Below are 25,058 nucleotides of genomic sequence, written 5' to 3'. Positions count from 1 at the left end.
CCCTTAAACTTGTCAGTCTAGAAAATTAACTCTCTTAGTGCTGGCTGTGGTTTGGCATTGATTATAAAGTCCTACATCAATGAAATCTTTACCATCTGTGGTATAATTTGGCAGCTATTTACAGAGCTGTAAAATAGCTCCAAGGCTCAGTTCAGGAAGTGAGTAGTGTCATGTGTTATTGTCTTTGAATAGTTTGTGCAGCTTCTGGATTTGGCCCAGCTGCTGGTCTACATTTTTCAGTGTTAATCATCTGGCGAATGACCTCACCTTGCCAGGTTGTGGTGATCGTCTGATACCTAATAGATAGTCCTAATAACATCTTCATTTAAAAATATCTTCTACTACACATATGCCCCACCTCAGAGGACCCAGATTTTATTGATCTTGTTAGATCTCTTGGTTTCTCCCTCCCATTTGTGGTTGTAGGAGGTAAGTTGGGGTTGCTGTATATTATGTAGCTCCTTCTGTGCCTCCTAAGGTTCAGTCATTTGTTGAAGAAACACTCATTAATCACCTGTCATGTCCCAGAAGCTGTTCTAGGCATTTGGGAAATAATAGAGGGGGGAAAAACGCATGAAGAACCTGGCCTTAATGGAGCTTACACTCTAGAGGGAGAAAGCAAACAGTAAACCCTATAAAAATAAATAAAATATATCATGTTAGAAGATGGTAAGTGCTATAGAAACAAGAGAAGAGGATAAGGAGTTGGGGAATACTGGTGAGGTATTAGGATGGGTTGCAGTTTTAAATAGGTCGTCGAGGTGATGCTTGGTGAAGATAACATTTGCATAAAGACATGAAGGAGGTGAGGGAGTTAGCTCTGTGGATCTTGGGGGAGAACATTCCAGGCAGAAGAAGAGCTTGGACAGACGCCTTAGGGCAGTGGCATGTCTGTCCTAGGAACTGCTAGGAGGCGGTGCTGTTAGGGTGGGGTGAGTGAGGGAGAGTAGTTTGGATGAAGTCAGAAAGGTAACACAGGGCCAGGTCAGTGGCCATTGTAAGGACTTTTACTCTGAGTGGAGCATGGAGTCCCCTCAGGGTTTTGAGCAGAGGAGTGATGTGATTGGAGTTATGTTTCCAAGGATCACTGTGTGTGCTTTGTTGAAAATAGGCTGTAAGTGGGCAAGAGTCGAAGCAGAGAGACCACCTAAGAGACGGTTGCGTTAACCCAGGCAAGAAGAGGTGGTGGTGGCTTGGACCAGAGGTATAGGAGCAAAGGTGACGAGAAGTCTTTGAAGTCTGGGGAGTTTCTTTCTTTCTTTTATTTTTAGAGAATTCTAATAAGTTTATTTGAGCCAAACTGACAACATATACCAGGGGACAAGATCTCATATGTTTTCTGTAGTCTGCGGAGTTTCTGAAGATAAAGCCAGTAACTGCTGATGACCTGGATGTGGGCTGTGGGAGAAAACCTTCAAGGATGACCCTGATGGGGAGAAGGCTGTGGATGGAGCAGGTTTTTGAGGGGGCAGGTCAGATGTTCAGTTTTGGGTAGGCCAATTTTGTAATAAATGTCTGTTAGACACTCGAGGGGAACAGTGTTTGCCACCCCAGAATATGCCTCTTTGAGATACTGATTATTTTAGGCTGGTTGATTTTAAGAAATGGTAGACATGAGAAAAGCTCTGAAACCCAAGTAGAAGCCAAACTTTATAAAAGGACTTTTATATTTGTAAGGAAAATCTCCATTTGTAAGGGTGTTTCCCTTACTGTATCTGGAAAAGGAGGATATCAAAATCTCTAGAAAGTATTAAATAATTTCATGAAAGTATTCTATGGAACGTTCAAAACTGGACCTTTGCCCTGATAGGTGTGGCTCAGCAGGTTGGGCATTGTTCTGCAAACAGAAAGGTCACTGGTTCAATTCCCGATCAGGGCACATGCCTGGGCTGCAGGCCAGGCCCCAAGTTAGGAGCATGCAAGAGGCAACTGATCAGTGTTTCTCTCCCTCTCCCTAAAATAAATAAATAAAATATTTAAAATTGGATCTTCATCCTTGTAAAGAAGCAGCTCATCATTATTTTTAAAGGGGGAAAAGAGTTGTAATTTTTTTCTTAACTACAGTTCCAAGAGAAAGAACTGTAATTAGTGAATGGAAACTTCCCATTTGTTTTTCAGAATTTCTGAAAAAGATTTATTTTTGTTAGAAAGTGCTGATTGCTTTTAAAAAGGATGTTTTTATGTGTGTGCACACATACAGAGAAACAAATAACCCAAAAGAGAAATGCTTGGAATTCCATCTCCCAAAGCTAGCTGTTGGTCACAGTTTGTGGTGTGTTCTTTAGATTTTTTCCCAAGCGTGCTGCAACACCTCAGAGCCCACGAACTGTCATGAATAGTTAAATGTTGTTCTGTGTTTGTTAACAACCCTTCCATTTCTGTGTAATTTCTTGATTGTTTTTTCTCTCATAGAATTATAGGTTTTAAAATTGGTTCTTTAACCTGTATGTAACTTATATGGAAATCAAAAATCAAGAAAAGTATTTTTCTTAATCTCCTGCCCATTTTTAGTTCTAAGATACATATCTTTTTCTTAAATTGATTTGAAAGTATTAATTTTGGCACCTGACTTGATGTGCATGGCATTCTGTTTGAATTTTATTTTGTGATCTGTACTGATTATTATAAGTATAGTATGTTCTATGTCTTTATCTGTGTTTAATTCAAATGGCAGGTAATTGTAAGCTGTTTTTTTTTTTTTAAATTTGAAATGAAATTTTGTGTTCTAAGTGTAATAATAGATTCAGATTTTGGCATGAAAGTTCAGTTTCCTCTTAATTCTTTGGATATTCCCTCTGTCTTCTGATGGGTGTATTAAAACTTTTTTTCTAAATGTTGCAGAACACATGGTAAATATAAATAACTGTTGGATAATTTAATAATTTCTTCACTTTACGATTCCTGTACCAAGAACAGAGCTCAGCATGTAGTCGGCACTCCAGAAATACTTCTTAAACACAGTGTGAAAAATCAAAGGCAGAGCAGATCCACGGAGGCATAAGATACCTACCTGGCCTCAAGATGATGCCGGGCAGTGTCTGGGGAGGCCAAGGGAGGCCTCAGCCCGATCCAGGTCCTTGTCACGGAGCAAGAAGGAATTCAAGGGTGTGACAGATTTAGCAAAGCAGAGTAAATTTATTAATGCTATAGTGTTACCAACAAGTTTGGGTTTTTGTCTCCTGATATAAAAGAATTTAGACCAGGGACACTGGTAGAAGCAAAGGCAGATTTTTTTGAGGCTCTGCAGAGGGCTGGAACACGGAGATAGGGTTCCGGGTTTTGCCCTCCAAATGTGGGGCTTAGCGGGTTTTATGGCTTTGAGAGCACAAGTTGCTGGGGTTAACCAGTCAGGCAGTAGGTTAGGTTTTTCTTGTTCGGAAAACTGATGTCTGGCACATGTCAGCGAAGCAAAGCATTGTGAGATTGTGCAGCACTTACTAAAGGATGCTGAGGCAACATTCTCAGCCAGAGCTTGTCTCTGGGGGTTGTGGCTTAGCTTTAGATCTGAAAAGCAAACTTAAAAGAAGTCAGGGTAGTTCCTGGACCATTGTTTGATAGCTGCCTGTTGATAACTGCCATAGTCCTGGCAGGGCTTAACCTGATGGAGCAACTTCGAGGGACATTTTATTTTACCTGTTTCAATAGCTCTCACTTGAGAAGCGAGGGCTGGCAACCTGATGGGGTCTGGGTGGAAGGTTTTCATTAAATGTGGGAGAAGGAGGCAGATAGGGTGGTCCTCTGCTTCTGATGCGGGTGGGCTCGGCCTGTCTCTCCTGTCCAGATAGCAATTTCTTTTTGGTCCTCCCAATTACAGGAAACTGGGGAGGGAGCACAGGTGGTCAGTGAAGGTCCCTTCTGTGATGTTCTAGCAAAGATGGAGAAGGGGAAGGGTGGAGCATGAGGCCTTTGTTCCTGTTTTAATTTTCCTGCCTCAAAGACACTTGTGGTGGGGTGGGGACAGAACGTAAAGGTAAATAATCATATGTGGTGGTACGTGACAAGGACCGGCTGAGACATACAGATGGCTGGAGTTCAGGGTTGGTGTGGTTGTCGGAAATTTTGCCTTGGATTTGCCTTGAACTGGATCATAACTAAGTTCACAGAGGCACTGAGTGCCAGAGTTAAGGGTCAGTCTTTTATCCGTGGGCAGCCATGACTGTTTTCATGCTGTTCAGAGCGGTGTTTTATGGAGACCAGTCTTGAAATGATGTTTGGGGTGAATTGGTGGTGGGGCAGAGGCCGGAGGCTTGGAGTCATTCAAGACCTGCTCCTCTGTTCTGTGCTTTAGAGAAGTGAAGCGAGCCACCGGGAGGTTGCCACAGCTCATGAGGCAATGACATTGGTGACGATTGCAGAAAACCTCCTCTCCTCCCTATACCTATGTCCCCCAGAAGGTCTTTCCCTGACCGGGGCTCTGTGAGGGGGCAGGGGCAGGCCTTGGCCACCAGCTCAAAGGTTGGGCAACCTGCTATTGTCTGTCCTTCCCTCCCTCTGGCCTTCTCTGATGGGCTAGGCCATTCTTCCAATGAAATCCTCAGCTTCCCTCTCCTTTCCCCTCAGCTTCTTCTCTGGGGCAACTCTATGTTAATTCCTCTTGGGACCTAACTTTCCTGTCTGTACAGGTAGTTTTCTTTGGTTCCACTGTTGAAACCAAAAGAAGCATTGCGTTCTTCCCTAAGGGGTAATAAAAGTCTAAAGGCTTCTGTGTTCTTCCCTGGCGGGGCTAGAAGCTTTTAAAAATTCTTTAATTGATTAATCCTATTTTCTGTTGCTATTATGGTTATGGTTATTCCCGGGAAGGTAGATCTGATGGAAGTGGGTGTGCAAGTTTGGGAGCAGCAGCTGGACACTTCATCTCTTACCTCTCCACCTCTTTTATTTGGAGAGGGGGAGAATTTGAAATTGCAAGGGCAGTCCTGCAGCAAGGAGAGAGGAAGGGTGAGGTGGGGTTGGAGTGGGGCGAGAGGGCACACAGGGAGGTTAAAAACTGCAGAAGGGACAGGTTGGACAGGAAGCCTGGGGTGCCCGAGGCTGGGAGGAGGTTGTTTGCTGTGCCCGCCATCATGTGGCCCGTCATGTGCCTGCTGCATCAGCTGTCTGTCTTCTAGTTAGCATGCACCATCCCCAGAGCCGGGTTAGAGTTTTGGAGAAGAGAACTAAAGATTTTTTCCCCTTTTTTCCCCATTCGGGTCTCTGCTTGCTTGCTTTTCTTTATTTCTGAACTCACTAAGTTTTTAGAATCTCTTGTGTTTGTTTTTAAGAGCTTTATTGAGCTATAATTCACACTCTGTACACTTCTCACTTACTTAAATGTATAAGTGGTGTTTAGTATGATCACAGGATTGTGCAGCTTTTACCACAGTTGGGAACTGCCTCCCTGTTTTCCATAGTGACTTCTTGTTGCAGTCCCTGTAGCCCTGCGTGAGGCTTCCAGCTTCTCTGCAGCCTTGCCACCACTTCGCATCTGGCTTGAAGTAGTCACCCTCGTGGTACCTCATTCTGATTCTGATTTGCATTTCTCTAATGGCTAATGATGTTGAGCATCTTGTTATGTGTTATTTGTATCTCTTCTTTGGAGAAACATCTGTTTGCTTCCTTTGTTTTTAAATTGACTTATTTATTTCTTAATTATTAAGTCAGAAGAGTTCTGCTAAAGACATTTAACCCAGTAAATTTGAAGACCTAATAGGCTTTATTAAGTGATTCATGAATCAGGTAATATCCCACCCATCTAGCAACTAGAAGGGCCCTCTGAGGAGTTGAACACAATGGAAGGTTTTATAGACAGATGGAAAGTGGGACTAAAAAATTAAGAGAGGGTTGTTTCAGTCAAGGACACCTTCCCTTATGGGAGGGCTGGGGTCTTGCGGGGCAGTTTATCTCACTGTATTGATGGGGAAATTCCAGACTGACTGATTTAAAGTTCTCCCAGGGGAGGCTGAGACTGCAGTTAGGCTAGGTTTTAAGTTTTGGTTTGGTGATGTGGCTTAGCAGAAGCGACTCCATTTTTTATTGTTTCTTTTTTAAACAGCTCTTTTTTCATTCTGGATCTAGGCCCCTTATAAGATTGAAACCAGAGGGCAACTGGGCCCCTGGCGCAAACTGCCTGTCACTGCTCAGCTTAAAAGCAGAGACAGGGACTGGATTGTAACTGTGCTTTTATTAACATCAGAGGTCAGCAGTCTTAGAAGGTGGTGAGTAAAACCCTAACATCCACCTTAACTTGAGCTTTCAGAAGCAAGTTTATATAGGGGAATTGTAGGAATTTGGGACGGGGAAACTCCTAGAGGGAGTGCAGATGGTAGGGGTGGGGGCGTCCCCCTCCTGCAAGGGAGAGGGAACTGGAAGGGAAATCTGCAGCTTCTTCCCAAGCTAGCCCCTTTGTTCCAAGGTGTTATCTTTCCATTTCATTAGAATTCCTCTTCTTCTCTTCCTGGGAGGCCCATGGTTTGTGACCAGGGAGGTTATGTACTCTCCGGTCTGGTTAGGGAGGAGCGGTATAAACCATTTACTCTCAGATGTCCTCGGTTAGGGGAGGTGAGGTCTTACGATTCTCTAGCTGGCTGTAAATTGCCCAGACTGTTTGGCTTTGCTTACTTTTCTTCTCAGTTTCCCCATTCCTCCTGCTCAGGAATTTTCCCAGATTCTTACTGCCCTGTCTCAAGATCACTGACTTGCAAATATTTTTTTCCCATTCTGTGGAGTTGTCTTTTTACTTTCTTCATGGTTTCATTTTCAGCACAAAATTTTTTAATTTTTATAAAGTTCAGTTTATCAGTGCTCTGGAGTATGGCAGCTTAGCACTTTATTTTATACATTACAGTCAAAGGAGGAGACCCAAGGGGGTTCTGTTACTTACATTGGTGATAGAGTAGAGAGACTGGAGCTGGAAGTGGGGGACCAAAGGGACTGGATAAAAGGTAAAATGATAGACCCTTCTTTTACATGGGTGGGTAAAGAATAGTTAACAGTCAACAATTAACATGATAACAAGAACACTAAGGGGATTGGTGCTTTCAGCTCTGGTATGTTTTGTGCCCAAGAGGTTTGGAAAAAGGTAAGTTACCTTGACATTCCCAAAGGTATGTTATCATAGATGCAAAAAGAGGACAGATAGGCTCAGTCGAGGTAAAGATTGACCTTGTTAGGAAAAATATCAGCCTAGCATGTTACCACCCACCATGAACTGCTGTCACTTAGAAAGGTTTTAATTTCCGACGATCTTTGTGGTTACTTTAGGTCGCTGAGCTTGTCAGGTTAATATGTGGCCCCTTTTCTTCTGCACGGGTAGGGAGGGGTTGAGTTTCATTTGGACATCAGTTTTTTGGTGCCACGTTTTCCCCATTGAATTGTCTTGGTGTTCTTGAAAAATCAGTTGCCTCTAAAGGGAAGGGCTTATTTCTGGACTCTCAGTTCTGCTCCGTCTGTCTCTTTGTCTAGTATGCGCTAGAACCACACATGCCAGCACCACACGCTCGTTGTTACTGCAGCGATACGATTGTAGTAGGTTTTCAAATTGAAAAAAAAAAAACATGGTAAACTGTGAGTTATCCAACTTTGTTTTTCTTTTAAAAGATTGTTTTGTCTATTCTGAGTCCCATGAGTTTTCTCATCATCTTGCCATTTTCTGCAAAAAAAAAAAAAAGGGGCAGCTTAAATTTTGATAGGGATTGTATTGAATTTTTATTGTGTTGCCAGTTTGAGGAGCCTTGTCATCTGAATAATGCGATCTGATCCGTGAACAGGGGTGTCTTTACTTTTACTAAGTCTTTCATTTCTTTTAATGTTTTATAATTTTTGCTTTATACTTCTTTTGTTAAATTTATCCCTAAGTATTTTTTCTTTTTGTGCTATTGTAAATGATACTGTTTTCTTAATTTTACTTTCTAATCGTTCGATTTGCTAACTAAAATTTGGCTGCAGCCCTGAGCAGTAGTAGCACAGCAACGTTTCTGTCGCAGTGGTAACCTTTGGTGTTTCCTGATTTTCTCTGGGACCTCCCATGTTGAGAAACCTGTTTATCATAGCAAGTGTGCTCTAAACATGATTGCAGTATCATTAGGCTTACTTTTATACTTTGTTATGAACACTCACATAATACTTTCCTTTTATTCATGATTTTAGGCAGTTTGGCATACCGTCTGTGTGAATTGTGTGGCCGATCTCTGAATGTGATACAGGTCACAAGTGTGGAGTGGGGCACATTGTTCCTTGAATCACTGCCATTTGCAAATGTTTGGTGGCTATATTCATTTCCAGCAGACTGGCTTAATTCCATTTAAAAAATATTAATCCTCCCTAATTTTAGGTACATAAAAATGCCTGACCTCTTTGGCTAATGTCAGCTGTGTTTTTACTGAACATTTTGCTGGACAGCATAATCCAAAATCACCAATAACGTGTAACTGTCATATTTACCTTAAAAAAATTCCATAGTTGAAAAGTATTGAGTGATTTTAGTCATTTTTTTAAGTTTGTTTGGATGTAACAATTTTTAAAGCAGTCTTTTCATAATTTTTAAAATCCAGCTTATTTCTTATATATCTAGTTTCTATTAATGCCAAAAACATATGTGTAAAATTTTTATTTGTTTACTTTATTCACTTTAGAGAGAGAGAAGAAAGGGGGTTGGGGAGAGAGAGAGGGAAACACTGATTTGTTGTTCTCCTTATTTATGCGTTCACTGATTGGTTCTTGTGTGTGTGTCCCACCTGCGGGGATCAAGCCCTCAAACGTGGCACATTGGACGATGTTCTAACTAACTGCGCCACCCAGCCAGGGCTTATTTTATTTTTTGATGGTTAACTTTTTTTTGTATTTTGTGTTTTTTGGGGGGGGCATAATTTTGGATTCCTTAGTCTTTTATGACCACAACACTTAAGTGATTTCGTAGACAGTTCCTTAACTGGGGCCTTTCCCGTGGTGTCCTCTCGTAGTTGGATTGAGGTCCTGCGTTGTTGGACAGGATGCTGGAGAGGCAGTAGGCCTTCCCGGAGTCATGCGGGGTTGTAGTGCTGGTGGTGGTAGCTTTGAATGCTTGGTTAAGGTAGGGTGTGCCGAGATTTCCCACGGAAACTTTCTATTTTTCCCTTTGTAATTATTGAATATTTAGAAGATATTTAGAGATGTTTAAAAGATATTTAGTTAAATATTCAGAGTATTTAGAGACTATGCAAATGATTCTGTTTTTGCTTAAATTTTTATTTACCGACTTCAGCATCAGTCTTGCATGTGGTGGTTTTATAATGGTATCATAATGGTGATTTTTCTTTTTTTTTTTCATTCCATCTGCATTTATTAATTGAAATTCCTCTGTAAGGAAGGGTTGTCACGTCTCACCTATTTAAAAATATATATATTCATTGATTCAGTTCTTTATGTCATTATAAGCTTATGGACATTATTTTATTTTGTGGGTTATAATGCAATACTGTAGTTATTTATTTTATAGCTCAAGTTGTTCCAACTTTTTTCTGCCAAAGTTTTGAGTGAATTTGTTTGTCAAGATGAAGACGAACTTATTGAGGCATAAAGTTACTTGGAGACTGTTCCTTTTTACTTTACCTCTAGCAGAATGGAGACCAACCAACTTTCCTTTCCCATTCTTGAATCATAATTTGCTGCTTATTATGATGTCTTTCTCTGTTGAGATTAGACTACTGAATCTCCAAGTTCAGCATGCTCAAAACTGAATAATACAGAATAGGGAACGTTGTTTGTGGAGTGAATATGGAGTCCATTTGTTAAATGAGAACATTTAGATTTTATATACAATTTAAAAATTCCTCATATTGAAAACATGGTTATTGTTGTAAGTTATTTCACATTATAAATCTTGTTTTTAGGAAAAGAAGAAATATGAAAGTCTTCAGAAGGAAGAGTCTGATGAAGTCTCCCTTCCAAAAACCTCCAGAGAACTGGAAATCCCTGCTCTTGCTTGTGAATTCAGAGGAGACCCCCTGAAGGTGCTAACTGTCTCCGATCTCCAGCATGACGCCTGTGGACAAAACAAGACTGAAATGTTTGACATACAACTCACCTCCTTAACCATAGATAACGAAGGGTCCCTGACATGTAACACAGAGACCGTAAAAGAAGGGGAGGAGGTGGGAGCCGATGTTGGGGGTGATGCAGTCAAGCCAAAGATTGACCCTGGAGACAATGCTGGAACCGAAGTAGAAACTCCCAAGGACTTTACAGACGTAGAAGAAGGTATAGTGGTACAATGTGGACCTTCTGAAAGTACACTGCAATCTAGTTTTTCTTACACTCTACAGGGAGTGGAAGATTTACAGGCCAGAGAGACTCAGCATAGCAGAGAAGACAGACAAGCCTTGGGGCTTTCTTCAGAGGTGCTACACAGTGTTGGCTTGCAGAGTTCTTGTGAAGCCACGGACATTTTTCAGCCCCCCAGAGTGAAAAAACTGTATCCCCAGTTGCCAGCTGAAATTGCTGAAGAAGTGCCCCCTCTGGTGGCAGCAAAACCCTTGCTTCGTAATGAACGACTCTACCCAGAGCTCCCAGCTCAACCAGAAGTGGTACCATTTACTAAAGAACAGCTAAAAGTCTTTGAGCCTGGTTCATGGCTGGAAAATGTCGAGTCATATTTGGAGGAATTTGACAGCATGGCTCATCAAGACAGGCATGAATTTTATGAGTTGCTTTTGAACTATTCACGATGCAGGAAGCAGCTGCTTCTGGCTGAAGCTGAGCTAGGTGCTCTGACATCTGATTGCCAAAATGCTAAAAGTCGACTATGGCACTTTAAGGAGGAGCAGTTGTCTGTACAGGTATTTTGACTAGTATTCTATAAAGCTTTCAGGAGCCTGGGGTACTGCTAACCGATGCCATCTAGGCCTGGAGTCTGCTCCTGTCCCCGCACTGACCCTGTCTTAGCCCAGAGTAGTCCAGTGCAGGAATCATAAAGTGAAGCACCTGCAGGGGCTGTGCGAGTAACTGAAGAAGCGAAGCAGGCTGAATGGGACCGTGGTCACTGGGCAAACTCATGTCCTGTCCAGCAGGGGCAGCTGCTGTTGAGTCCTAGCTGATAATTGCTGTGAGGTTGTGTTGATCCAGCATTGCCACATCTTACGATTTTCCAAATGTGAGGAATCTTGATTGGAAAATGTTGGCAACTAATTACACACACATTCACACAGTAGAGGCCAGGCAGGTCATGTCTCCAAGTCAGATTCAGCCCATGGAGTTTTTGGTTTGTGACCTTGGGCATAATAAGAACATCCAGAGGGGAGAGAGTACGAAGGAGAGGATGATTCATGGAGTAAGGTTCAGAGATGAGGAGACGGGGAAGGCAGTTCGATGTGCCCCGGTAGAGACCAAGGTGACCATCAGGAAAGCCATTTCATAGTGGCCTGGAAGGGATGGCAGGGAAGAGAAGGCCACTCGGCAAGCTGGACATTGAAGGAAAGCTTGAGGAGATACGAGGGAGAAACCTGAATCTTTTCCCCCAACCCTAATCATTGTTCATTGGGGTACTTGTGTTCTCTCTCTTTGTAGATAGGAAGGAGTCTGGAGAGAGAGAGAAACATTTGGAGATACTGAAAAGGAGAGGTTAGTCTCAGTTGGAGCAGCGTCCCTTAGACTAAAGGATGGGTTGTGGGTTAAAGTCCCCGTCAGGGCACATGCCTAGGGTTGTGGGTTCAGTCCCTGGTCAGAAGGCAGCCAATTAATGTTTCTCTTACATCGTTTTTCTCTCCCTTCCTCTTTCTCCCTGGAATAAAAAAAAAAAAAAGCTAGAAGCAAGAGCACAGCTGGTAGTGTTAGTATTGGAGAGGAGAGGAGAGGAGTTTATTTGTTTTGAGCGAAATCACAAAGAATGATGAGGGAAAGTACAAAGGTATTTTGAGGTCTCTTACAGTTGAGTGGGCAATCACATTGACCTCGGTGGGTTTGTAAAGTAGAAGGTAAGATCATCAATCATGAGACTCTTAGGGATAAGCTCTGTTGTTTTTTTTAAAAAAAATATTTATTTATTTTTAGAGAGGGGAAGGGAGAGAGAAAGGGAGAAAAACATCAATATGTGGTTGCTTCTCACACATCTCCTACTGGGGACCTGGCCTGCAACCCAAGCATGTGCCCTGACTGGGAATTGAACCAGCTGCCCTTTGGTTCACAGGCCCATACTCAATCCACTGAGTCACACCAGCCAGGGCTCTATTATTTATTTGTATCTTTCTTCACCTACTTATTAGGGTTTCTCTTCTCTGATCTTTTGATGCATTGGTGATTGGCATTATGCTGTGTGGTACTATGCTCCTTGGCACCTGATTCTACACTTTATTGTTCTCTATGTGGTACTGTGGCTCCCTCACTGTGGTTTATACACATGTTGAAGATGGTACTGAAGCCTGTGCCTTGTATGCCTGCTGCTGATTATTTTAAGTGCAAAGAGTAACTGGTTTCATATTTTCCCTTTTTTTCCACTGCTAGGGTATCTGTGCAGATCAAGTGAAAGTTTCAGGCTATCATCGCTACCAAAGAGTAGAAATGAATGAAAATGCTCTGGAGGAGCTAAAGAAGCTATTTGATGCCAAATCTGAGCACCTCCACCAGACCCTGGCTCTGCACTCTTACACTTCTGTGCTCTCCAGGTTGCAAGTGGAGTCTTACATCTATGCCTTGCTTAATAGTTCGGCTGTTTTGAGATCTTTAGCAATTCATCAGCAAGGCCGAGGTGTGTAAGTAATTGGACGTCTCACTCTCTCTTGTAGTCTGAAATGCAAAAAACATTGAGGGGTACGCTCTGGTTGAATTGACTGTACACTGATCGGTATTACAAGGTGACGTTTGTGCTTGTGGTTTTGCCTTGCCTCCCCAACACAGGATTGCGGTCTGCCTTTCTAACATTTTTAGAAGCAGTGTGAGGTCTGCCTTCCCCACAATCTTTTGCTTTTTTAGGAAGCTGGAAAGCTACTCTTTATCCTTATTGTCCCTCATCATCCTAATTTATGTGCTTGTTACCAAATCAGGTCCAAATAGATTTTTTGGTTGTAAAACTGGAAATCAGTACTTTTTGATCCTCTGTCTCCTGCACTTTATTTTTACTTGTCCTGTTTGTGAGGCTGTTTTTATTATATTTAGATTTTCAGATCTAATGTTCTGAATCTTTCATCTTATTTGGTGTTTTAAGAAATGAGGCTTTATTGTATTATGTGTACAGCATGAATGATGCACTTTTTATTTCTGGGAGAGATATTAGGATCGTTTAAAGTAAAAAAATCCCCCCCCCATTGTTTTTATTACCAATCAGAGAACTGGGGCTGGGCCAGAGATGGGCTGATTTTTAAATAAACGATAAATTTAAAAATCGTACTTAATTTAAAAAAGTACTTTGAAATACTTCACAAAGTTAAATGCTTTTTTGGTTTACATATTTAGTAGAAGTTCAAATTTTTTTGATAGAGCTTCTCTTCCTGGATTTTTATCTAAAGTAAATATTTTGAAGAGTTTTTTTTTTAAAGTGAAGATAATAAATATTCCTCCTCCTCAAAACCCTACCATTTATGTGGGATTCATTTAATTCTCTCTCTAATTTATAGCTTCTAAACAGGCAGAAAGCATTCCCTCTGATCTGTGCCAGCTGAAGGAGTGCATTAGTGTCCTGTTCATGTTCACCAGGAGAGTTAATGAAGACACTCAGTTCCAGGATGATGTTCTCCTCTGGCTGCAAACATTGGTAAGGGGATAGAAGTAGATGCAGTAAGTCTTTCTTTTCTTTCTCTGATAACTTAAGAATTATTTCTTTTTTACAATTTTTCTCCAACAGTTTCTTTAGCTAATTCATTTACCTTGTTAATTAGTGACACTGTCTTTGATCAGGACACACGGGGACAAGTTGTGCTTGCCTGGTGCGTCATCAAACACAGAGGGCCTTTGTCTCTGATGAACCTTACTACGCTAAATGATTTCTGGCTTCAACTTAGGAAGAAATGGAATTGCGTGAAGCCTGTTAAATTTAAGACTGGATTCATGTTTAGAATATAGGTGTCTTATCTAAAAAATTTCCATGTTTCTTTCATCTTATATTTAATGTTGCACTTAGTCATACTTTAAAAAAGTTTAAAACATACTTAAAACATAGGAAGGATGTTAGGTATGTTACAGGGAAGGTTATTTGTTTATTGGTTGTGTTTTTAATGGGGCCACCTTGGGTACGTTTTTAGGTTCGTACTGGAGTTCTTAAATAGGAGGTGAGGTTCTAAGCATACTCACTCAATATAGGTTTGAGAAACTATTACAAATGAGAATAGATTAAAATACTTCTATTTACAAATGGTCAGGAATGTTAGTGATTTGTAATTTGTCAGATGTAAAGATTTTGCAGAGAAACAATTTAAGATATTTTTGTCATAGTACTAATAGATTCATCAGCCTCTGGCTGCCTCTGTGGTAGAAACTCGATCAGTCAATGGTATACCTTCTGTCTGCTTACCCTTTGAAAGGTCACATGTATTTAGACATCAGATAAGTGACTTCACTAGACCCCTGGATACATTCTTCTTTTTAAGGAGTGGTACTGTGTGTCCCTTGTTGTTCAGGTGTCAGTGTTACAGAGAGTCGGCTGCCCTGGAGATCACCTCTTCCTGCTAAACCATGTTCTTCGGTGCCCAGCCGGTGTTAGTAAGTGGGCTGTTCCTTTTATACAGGTATGATGAGTATCTTTCTGGTTTTGAGGGGTATGGGAAGTAAATTTTGTTAATTCCTGAAGAAATTGCTTTAAAAAAGGCTAGTTAAAAATATATTAAAATAAAATTCTTAAAATACATCCAGAATATATTTGTAGGAGATTTTCATGCTGAAAGTTCTTGGGTCACCCATAGTTGATGAAATTAAGTAGAACTACAGAAGAAGTTCGGTAGCAGCCTGACTTGGTAGTTCAGTAGTATTTAATTCTGTAAAGTTTCTGTGTGGGAAGGCTCTCTAGGAGTTTTTCCTGTAGTATTCAGCATAGATCCTTAAATTTCTTTTTTTTTTTTTTTTTTATTGTCACCCAAAGACATGCTTATTGGTTTAGAGAGAGAGGAACGGAGGGAGAGAAACATCAGTTGGTTGCCTTTAGTATGTGCCCCGACTGGGGACTGAAACACAACCTAGGCAGGTGCCCTGACCATGAATTGAACCCATAACCTTCCAGTTTATGGGGCAATACTCCAACCCAGCCCCACTGGCCAGGGCTACACAGCTCCCTGAATTAATCCACTTTACACCACAGTTGGTACAGGCAGAACAGAAACTACCAGCATCTCCAAGTGTATTAACACTGGCACGTATCCAGGTCTGTGTGATCAACTCTCATACAATCAACTCAAGTGTTGATTATATGGTTTATAGGTTTTTCTCTCTGCTTCTTGCCTTTAGTTGTGTTGTTACTAACAGTAACCACTCGGATGAGTAGAAGCCAAGTGTATGCCAAGTTCTTCACATTGCCTTTTCTTTAGTATTTCTAGTGGCAAGAAGTTTGGATTTTCTAGCTAGAAGGAGGATTTTTGTTCTGTTCTGCTCATCTTTGGATTAAAATAGCACATTGTGCTTTGGCCCACACTGTCACAGGTGATTACAAACTGCCCAGCTGCCTCGCTCTTGGAGCACAGCCGACTCACCACTGCCAGGGCACCCGTGAGCGGTGTTCTCGCCCTCGGTCAGGCGCCAGTTCCATCTTTGTTTTCTCAACAGCGCCCTTTCTCAGAGTTCTTGGGAGCTGAGCTTGTGGGTACTCGGGTTGTTGGTTTTCTACAGTATGCCTTTTCCTTCTCTGATTTCAGATCAAAGTGTTGAATAACCCATCAGGGGTCTTTCATTTTATGCAGTCCCTTGCCCTACTAATGTCTCCTGTCAAGTAAGTGTGGAAGATCTTTTTGATGTAGAAATTGAAATGCTTCTTTCTCTCAAGGGTTGGCTTCTTAAACTGTCCGTATTCAAAGAACTGCCCAGGGCTGTGTCCGCATCCCAGAATTTCACATCGCAGGTTTTCTTTGGGTTCGCTGCCCTTTGTCCCTAAGTGACCTTATTAACGGCTTATATATAATCTTTTTGGGTCCCCCTTTTGGTGGGTTTGCCTCTCCTGTTATATATGTTATTATGAAAGGTACTGTGGAGAGAGGCAAAAGATATTCTGTTTCTTAGAAGAAGAGATTTAGTGGCAGAGGAAAAAAAACACAGATTTAAGTGCTGAGTTGTGCAGCTATGATCGATGTGATGAGAATGAAGAGAGCAGCGTGGAGTAGCCAGGGCTTCCAAGTGGATGAGCGGGGCTGAAGGGTGGGGTGGATTTCAGCAGGAGAAGAGGAGTAGAGGGCGCTGTAGTGGGGAGAACAGCAGGCAGTGGCCCAAAGCACAGGTGAGGACAGCCGTGCAGGGGACAGGTGCGTAGACAGCCTGGCTGCGTGTGTGAGGGATGGTAATAGAGGTACATAGAGTGAGTTGGGTTATAAAAGGCCCTCACATTAAGACAGAGGGATCTAGATTTGATACTCCTCTGTGGTAATTGAGGGTTTTTGAACATGAATGGAAGTTGTATTTAAGCAAGTTCAGGCTCAGCAGGAGACAGAAGGTGTACTTCGGCTGAACTGAATTACAGTTACAGACATCTGGCTCTCCTGGCCGTGGGACCCAATGCAGCATCAGGAGAGCACCTCCTTAACTGGGGGAGAGGCAGAGTCTGTATCGAGGTGACCTTGAGCAGTGTTACTGCCCCGGCTTTCAGTCTCAGAAAGCCTGTCTGCCTGCAAGCCCAGTTGGGGTAATAGTAGGGGGAAGAGAAAGAGACAAAGCTAAAGGTCATCTTGGGAAAGCATTAGATAGACCCAGTGACAGAGATAGACCCAGTGGTTCAGATAGACCCAGTGACAGAGAGGGTATTGGCAGCCCTAACAGACAGAAGAGACAGAAGGGCAAGCTGTTGTGTAAGGAGGAAACTTTGAGGTCATTGAGGCATGTATGTAAATGGATACGCATGTGACAGACAGCATGGACATTTGGAGCTTCAGGATTGGAGCTTCAGGATTGGAGCTCCTGGGCACTAGAGCTACAGAGCGGGAAGTCATGGAAGAAAGCTCCTGGTTGAAGGAAGGAATGGGTGAATTCTCAGGGTCAGGCCAGAGAGGCGGGAACAGGGGACTGAGAACCAAGCTGTTGGTCTCGGAAAAGAAACTTCTGGCCACACCTGCTCACCAGACCCAGCCAACACTGTGTGGAAATCCGGCTGGCAGGAATTCTTCCCGCCGCCTCTTTCATTTCCTGGATACAAGGATAGATATGATTTGACTTAAAAATGTGTTTGCATTTAGATGTATTTTGTGCCCCAAACAAGCTTCTGCATTACCTATGGATTATCCTTTTTATTCAGTAAGGCATGATTTTTAAAGCGGTGCCTCCTTTTACACTGGCAACACTGAAAGCCTGCTTGGAGTTAAGGTGCTGCAGCAGTCTGTGTGTGTTGAGGTCCCACGGTGTGCAGGAGAGGTGCTAGTTCAACTGCTTTTCTGCCCTTTCTCTCGTCACTGCCGGCAGAATGGTTGCGGTCTCTGCACCGACACTAGTGAGATTTTGGGTTCCTTGAGTTTTAGTCAGTTCTTCTTTTTTGTTTACTAACTTAAACCATTTGAAGACTGAGTCGATGTCCGACTCTTCCGGGTGAGAGGGTGATCAGAACGCACGCACGTGGGCTTTCTGTGATTGTGATTGGGGCGGTCTCACTTGTCCTTTAGAAACCGAGCGGAGTTCCTGTGCCACATGAAGCCCAGTGAGGGGAAGCCATCTTCCTCGGGGCCTGCGTCTGGGTTGTGGACACTGGTGGATGAAGGAGGAGAAGAGGTAACTCATGATGTCTGCATTATTTTGATTAATCACTTTTGAGTTTTAAGCACTTTCCATGTATTACCTCATTTAATTCTCCCAACAGCTCCAGGAAGCAAGTACTGGTGTGATCCCATTTTACAGACGAGAAAACTGAGGTGCAGGGAGCTGAAGAATTTGTTCCAAATCATTCTAGTCATTCAGATTGTCAAATGGCGGAGCCTCTGGAGCCTCTGCTCTGATCCCATGTGCTAGGCTGTCACCCTTTTCTAGACTGTCTCCCCTTTGAGCTGGGAGCATTTAGTACCTGGAAATATTTACAATTTATATAAACTTTGTATTAGGGTTGTGTTTTTTGTAGTAACAATTTTATGGGCTTGAGCTCTCACCCACAGATTATCTGAGTCTGTGTAATAAAGAGCTGAGCCTGCCAGGTTCTGCCTCGCCTCTTACAAACTTCTTATCCAGATCTTCGTATTTGAAGGGTAGAAGATGCTTCTCTGTTTTTGGTGAGAATTTAATGGTCAAAATCCAATTTCTCAAGATAACCCTCATTGATTTTTCTTTCTACTGTAGTGGTTAGTGTATCTGTAAGGAATTTCTTTCTCCAGTTAGTTATTACTGAAGAATGGACATGACCCAGATACACATGAATTGTACTCACAGTTTCAGGGGATTTGCGGCCCATCTCTGGAACTGATGCTATAAATCTCTGTCTTGGAAGAGAAGTCCATGAATACGTGTGAGAATACAACATGTGTATCATTGAGACCTTTGATAATTTAGCTTCTGTAACTCTCGACCACAGTGTGATCTGATCAAATCAGTGGACATGATTTTGCATCTTTTCCTTTAGGATGAAGACCCTGAAACCAGTTGGAGTCTCCTTAATGAAGATGACTTGGTTATCCTTTTATCACAGTTCCCATTTCATGAACTCTTTCAACATCTTCTTGGGTTTAAGGCAAAAGGTAGACTAATTTCTTTGGTCATACGTAAAGTGTGGTATTGGCAGGCTCAAACACAGCAACTCAGCATCAAGTCTTACACCTCGTGCAGGCTCCTGACCCAGGGTCCCCTGTGCTAGCAGTACTCTGCAGAGGGGATTGTATCACATCTCAATAAGGCTTACTTTCTTTCTCTGTGCTTGTAATGTCCTACAATTAGTGTTTAAATGCAAAAAGGCTGACTACTGAGCACATTGCCTGTCTTAAATAGTTTTCATTTTGTGCTTTGTTTGAGTTTCCCATTTCACATTGGTGTGGGAGCCAGAGCAATGGGGATTGTTAATTATTCTCCGTCTTGGCTTTGCTACCTTATTGAGGTATCTCTACCTGTGTCTTTCAGTGTTTTTCCATAGTAATTACAATTTTTTTCTTTTCTCTGATTTTAACTTTCAGGTGATTATTTACCTGAAACAACAAGACCTCAAGAGATGATGAAAATTTTTGCCTTTGCTAACTCATTAGTGGAACTTCTGGCCGTGGGGCTAGAAACCTTTAACAGAGCACGCTACAGGCAGTTTGTAAAGCGAATTGGTTACATGATGAGGTAATAACTGCTGTTGCTACATAGTTTCTTTTTGCTTTGACCCTGGTCAGATACAGATGCTGCATAATTGGGATTATGGACACTGCTATGTATGCTTCAGGTCTTAATTTATCATATAAGTAAGAATTGGGTTTTCTCACCATCTGCTAGATGGAAATTATATAAATGCTTCCAGTCAAAATATTTGGTTAATTACCTCAAATTTTACTGGTTTGCTTGATAATTGTTCTTGGAGTCAGCATCCTCAAAGAAACTGCTGGATTGAACTTGTCCAGAGAAACTGAACTTGGCCAAGAAAAATGTCCTTCCCTTGCTCTCTGTTTTCTTCTATCTCCTAGCTTTTGCCTGGGGTCTGTCACTTAGCTATGGAAAATCAGCAATAACTTTTTAGTGTCACTCTTTTCATTTTCTTATATTTATTCTTATCCTAATTTGTTAAATATCATTTAAAGAAAACTGTACAGATTTTGTCAGTTGCTACTCTTTTGATCTGGGAAAGCATATGATTTATTTGAGTGGAAAGTAGGTTTATGTTTTTATCAAGTTTGAATAAATTTTGAGAATAGCTACTGCTTTTTATTAAATTAATTTTATATCCTTTTCTGGTATCATCAGTTTTTATCTCTGGGTCATTCCCTACATCATTCCCTATTATTTCTTCCAACCTTCTTTTCCTCCAAAAAAAGCTACAGAAATTTTCCTGTCTGCATTTGATTTTGATTATTTTAGATGTGCATGGTAAATACACATCTAAAAAAGTCAGGTAAATGATTATAAGATGTCTTGAAAAGGTCACAGGTCTTTTTTAAGGTCTAGAGAAAACCTTGAGTAGAGGGTAATTAAAATGAGATGGTGGGGAGGGAGGGTTGGTGACTTGGAGAGTAATTTCTTATTTACTTATTATCAGAAGTCCTAGTGCTCATCTTCTGCTCCTGCTGGTGAGTGAGGTGAAACCTGCCCTTGGGCTCCCACACATGCCGTGGGGCTGAGGCACACTCCGTGCGCCCGGTCTGTGCCTTCTCCTGTTCTTCTTGTCATAACGCTGCAGGAAAGACATTGCCATCCCCATCGTTTTAAGACAGTAGTCACTATATTATTTCTGTGCAAATATTTATAGCTGAGTATTGTAGTATATCATGTTTATTCTTTTTTTGTTTTCTGTCTGCTTACTTTGTTGTATCACAGATTCTTCTCATCCCTTCCAGTTGTGGAAGAATTTTCCACAAGGTCCCCCTCCTCAGGTCATCTGTTGGTTCCAGTGTTTGCTCCTTTCTCGCTGGAACTCTGCACAATCAGGCCTGCCCCCAGCACTGCCCTGACCTGGGTGTGGAGAGTGAAGGTCACTGATGGACTTTGTGCTGCTAATCCCATGGCTGATTCTGAGTCTCCATCCTGCTTTATAGCACTCACGTAGTTCACGCAGCAGCCTTTCTCCTTATGTTTTCTTTGCTTGGCTTCCACTTTCTCTTGGCTTCTCCTGCATTTCAGGGGCTCTTCTTCATCATCTGCCTCCTTGGTGGTTTCACTCTCACCTCCCACACTTCTTGTTGTCGTAGGGCCTCAGGGCTCAGTCCTGGGACCTCTTCTCTTTATCCCAACTTGCTGCTTGGGTTCTTTCTTTCTCATCCATTCTCATGTCTTTAAATATCACCTAAACACTGTAACAGTTCTCAGAATTATATTTCCAGTCTGTACCTCCATCATAAGCTTGTTTATCTAGCTGCCACCTCAGCACCTCCAGTTGGATGACTTGAGAACATGGTAATTTAATATTCCCAAAGCAGACTCTGTCTTCCCACCTCCCAGACTGCACCTCCCACAGTCTTCTCAGTTTCACTCAGTGGCAACTTAATTCTTCTGGTTGCTTGGGCCAGAACACGTGGTGTCATCCCTGACTTTTCTCTTTTCCACTCTGCATCCCATCGAGCGACCAGTTCTATCATCTTTGCCTTCCAGACACCATCTTGTGTCAAATCTGAGATGCCCCCAAGTCTGAAGATGTATTTTGTGTGCCACTCAGAAAGAAAAAATGCTGCCAAATTGGGGCATGCCATCAGTTTTAACAAACACATTCCAGTTGCAGAGCTAACTCGGGAGAGAGAGATGCATCCTTTTGAGTCAGTGGAACAGGCTGCTTCCAAAACCCAGCTTCTCACCACCTTCCCGGCTACCACCCTGGCTCATTCTTAGTTATTTCTCCCTGATTGTCACAGTGGCCTTCCTGCTCTTGCCCTTGCACCCCCTTCTCACTGCCCCCTTACTCTCCCAACTGCCAGTGTTCCCTGAAAACGGTGAGTCAGCTCATGTCACTCCCCTGTCAAGTCCCTGCTGCTCCCAGTCTCATTCAGAGTAAAAGCCAGAGTCTTCCCAGTGGCCCCCAGGACCCTTCATGGTCTGGCTTTTGTCCCTTTCCTGGTTTGCTCTCCAGCCTCTCTCACTTTGCTTTAGCACACTGGCTGCCTGCCGTGTCTCCAACGGCCTGAACACACCTTGCAGCCTTTATACTGGTGGTTTCTTCTGCCTGGAAGCTCTTCCCTTACAGATCCCTGTGGTTTCTCCCTGTGTCCACGCACACAGCCCCCTTCAGTTAGGCCTTTCCTGCTCCCAGCCAACTCTCCTACCGTCAACTCCAAAGAAACTTTCTTCTCCTCTCCAGTGCATTTTCCTCAATGTCATGTATAACCACATGACACATTGTACATTTTACTTTATTTTGTTTGTCTGTTTGCCCTAAGTGTAAGCTCTACGAAGGTGAGGTTCCCCAGCCCCTATTGATTCTTTTCAGAACCTAGAAGATAGTAGTGTTCAATAACTCTGTTGAACAGGTGAATGCGTCAGACAGAATTAAAGCTGCCGACACTGAACACACTAATGAAGGGCGCTGTATTGTCTCTCCTCATGCTTAGGATGACCCTCGGCTATGTGAGTGACCATTGGGCACAGTATGTGTGCCACAACCGAGGCGTGGGGGTGGCCCTGGAGCCCTACTCCGTGGAGAAACTACAGGTTGAATTTGATGAGCTGTTTCTGAGGACTGTCCTGCATGTGCTGAGAGCCAAAAGGTGAGAAGTATGACGTAAGTGCTGAGAAATGGCTCCAGGCTGGTGAGGAAGAGTGACGTGCAAGTATTGACTGAAGTTGATTTTTCTGTGATATCTTAGTGTATTGCATCCGTTTCTTACCTTGCGCAAACTCACAGGCTTTAGTTCCCTTAACTGCATTGTTGACTGAAATGATCTCTCTTTCAGGTTTCTGTCAGTTTTAGAATAATGGGGTTCTGAGATCTAGTTTTGGCACACCTGAACTTTCGGGGTAGCCTTGAGGGGGTGGCTCACACACCCAGCTCTGGGGCCTGCAGTGAGGCAGAGTAGGTGCCCGGTGCATGGCACAAGTGATTTTCTGACTTGGTTGTTCAGATTGTCTTCCTGCGGGGGCTTCAAGGCCCAGGATGGTCGTGGGTCCTGGTCTGCTGCTTTGGCTGTTTGGATGCTGTCTTCTGACCACGCTGTCTTTGCTGCTTCTTCCAGCTAGCTTACGTTTGAGGCAGAGGCAGGGGCACAGCAGTGCACCCTGTACCCTGAGCTTCTGGCCAAGAATAGGAGTGGGTTCTTCCTGCATCATTGTGCCCCCTGCTGGGAGATGAGGGCCATCCTCCAGCCCCACAAAGCTCCACTAGCGAACTGCCAGCTGAGCTATCTGCATTTCTACCCTGGGCCCCTTAGCCTCAGCTTCTTATTTATTTTGTATACCCTGGGCAAGCCTCACTTTCTCCATTTATAAAGTAGAGACGATGATAACATATACCACCTCTCCCATCAACCTCATGAGTATGTCACAGGGATGAGCTAGAGCAGTATGTGGAATTGTTTTTTAAACCACGAAGGATTTTTCAAATGTAAGTGGTGGTTCTTTTGTGGTTTCAGATGAAGACTAGAATACCTGCTCTCTTAGAGGAATACCAAGACTCCTTGACTAAGTTTTAATCACTTTCAGGTACTTAGAAGGTATGGGTGTAAGATAAATAGAACTTAGACTTAGAAATTTATCTTTAGATTGCTTTTGGCCCTGGTCAGCTAGCTCAGGTGGTTAGAGCGTCATCCCAGTATACCAACGGTTACGGGTTTAATTCCCCAGTCAGGGAACATGCAAGAGACAGCCAATGAATGCATAAATAAATCAGTGGAGCAACAAAGCGATGGTTTTCTCTCTCCTTCCTCCCACCCCAAAGCAATAAAAACAATTAGATTACCCTTGTTATACATTCTGTATTGCCCAGAAACTTGGTGGTCCCATGAGGTGCCACAAAACCTGTGCAGAACCCTGCCAGCGGGTCAGTACAGGAGCACCTGCCCACTGAAGCCGGCCTGCGGCTGGGGAAGAGTGTTCTCTCATCTCCTGTCACCGGGTCTTGTGCTCGCTTAGCTGAGCAGGAAAGCTCTCCCGGCAGTCACTTCTTACTTACTAGCTCTCTCTCTTTTTTTGGAAAAGAGCTTTAAACTTTATTTTTCAGTTACCGTTTGCATTGAACATTATATTAGTTTCAAGTGTGCAACAACTTACTAGCTCTTATATTCTGAGCTGTGAACGCTCCTGTAACATCATCTGTGTATAATTCACATATATGATAATTGTTTTAAATTTTAAAAAGTTGAAAACTATTCTTGAGTACAGTCTATTTTCGGAAATTTATTTTAGGGAAGAAATTGTATGAGAATTGTATCAGATAGTTAAGGCCATGAAATTTAAACCTATTTGGCACTCCAGTGGAAATTTCTGACTAGCCACTCCCCACCTAAGACAAAACTAACCAAAATCAAAGTACACAGAGCAAAAAAGCCTAGGCCAGACTTGCTGCATGTCTGCCGCGTTGGGGGCTTCAGAGCCTAAAACAAGGTCTCCACAATTCTCCTGATTGTCTTGGCATCCCTTCTACAAGAAGGTCAAGACCCGAGTGAGTGTTACAGTAATTGTTCAAGAAACCTGGATCTCCTGAATTTTTAGGGAAGTTTTTTCCACTCTTGCTTGGGAGTCTAGCTGTTGCTTTTCAGAGTCCGGGGCAGTGGTAGTTTGGGCTACTAGCGACCTGGTGGTCCATAGACACGGGTTAGGCATACACTTTATAACTTAGTAGTCTTTTCTCTTAATAAGCTTTGTTTATTTTTAATTGGTCAATTTGTAGTTTTGCCCAAAATATAACAATAGTTTTGAGAGTCTCCCTGTTTCATTTAGATTTTTTGAGATAAAATTCACATAGCATAAAATTTTTATAAGCGTTTATTGAATGTTGATTGTTTTTGAGGTACTGGTTTAGGTATTGGATAATTAAAATATAAGACTCTAGGTTACATATGGTGTATACACAGAGGAACAAAACCTGATTTCTGCACTCAGGTGGTTGTGGCTAGTGTGGGTACCTATATGACAGCAACTTGTGCTGTTTCTTACTGTGTCGTTTAAGGACCACTTGAGTCTGAGTCACCTGGGGTGACTAAAATGTACAAGTCCTTGGGCCCCAATTTGACCTACAAAATCAGGATTTCTGTAGGCTGGCGTTTGTAATCTGCATTTCCCACAAAGACTGGAGGTTATTTTTCTGCCTCCCACTGCTGTGTGAGAACCACCGATAAAGGGAAAGGTAATGCTGAAGTCAGGTGTGGATGGCCCTCTGCAGTAGTGCTGAGGCGGAGATCAGA

The 25,058-nt window shown here is 42.6% G+C and overlaps 1 protein-coding gene across 3 annotated transcripts in view; it reads left to right on the top strand.

Moving 5' to 3' along the window:
• The window catches only part of EPG5 (ectopic P-granules autophagy protein 5 homolog), a 94,202-nt gene that overhangs the window by 2,928 nt on the left and 66,216 nt on the right, over positions 1 to 25,058 (top strand). For 2 of the 3 annotated variants that reach the window (XM_045849815.1, XM_045849814.1), the window contains exons 2-10: positions 9,846 to 10,790; positions 12,451 to 12,694; positions 13,560 to 13,696; positions 14,559 to 14,666; positions 15,783 to 15,856; positions 17,727 to 17,832; positions 18,671 to 18,785; positions 19,215 to 19,365; positions 22,272 to 22,427. In XM_045849815.1, coding sequence (XP_045705771.1) covers positions 9,846 to 10,790; positions 12,451 to 12,694; positions 13,560 to 13,696; positions 14,559 to 14,666; positions 15,783 to 15,856; positions 17,727 to 17,832; positions 18,671 to 18,785; positions 19,215 to 19,365; positions 22,272 to 22,427 — 2,036 coding nt within the window. Of the gene's footprint in view, positions 1 to 9,845; positions 10,791 to 12,450; positions 12,695 to 13,559; positions 13,697 to 14,558; positions 14,667 to 15,782; positions 15,857 to 17,726; positions 17,833 to 18,670; positions 18,786 to 19,214; positions 19,366 to 22,271; positions 22,428 to 25,058 lie in introns of those variants that run through there. The other variant, XM_045849816.1, reaches the window with a different exon arrangement.

This window comes from Phyllostomus hastatus, unplaced genomic scaffold (genome assembly GCF_019186645.2).
Source record: "Phyllostomus hastatus isolate PE091 unplaced genomic scaffold, TTU_PhHast_1.1 phas_contig_80, whole genome shotgun sequence".
Classification (NCBI taxonomy): domain Eukaryota; kingdom Metazoa; phylum Chordata; class Mammalia; order Chiroptera; family Phyllostomidae; genus Phyllostomus; species Phyllostomus hastatus.
Note: the sequence above shows the minus strand (reverse complement) of the source record. Positions and strands in the feature narration are given on the sequence as shown.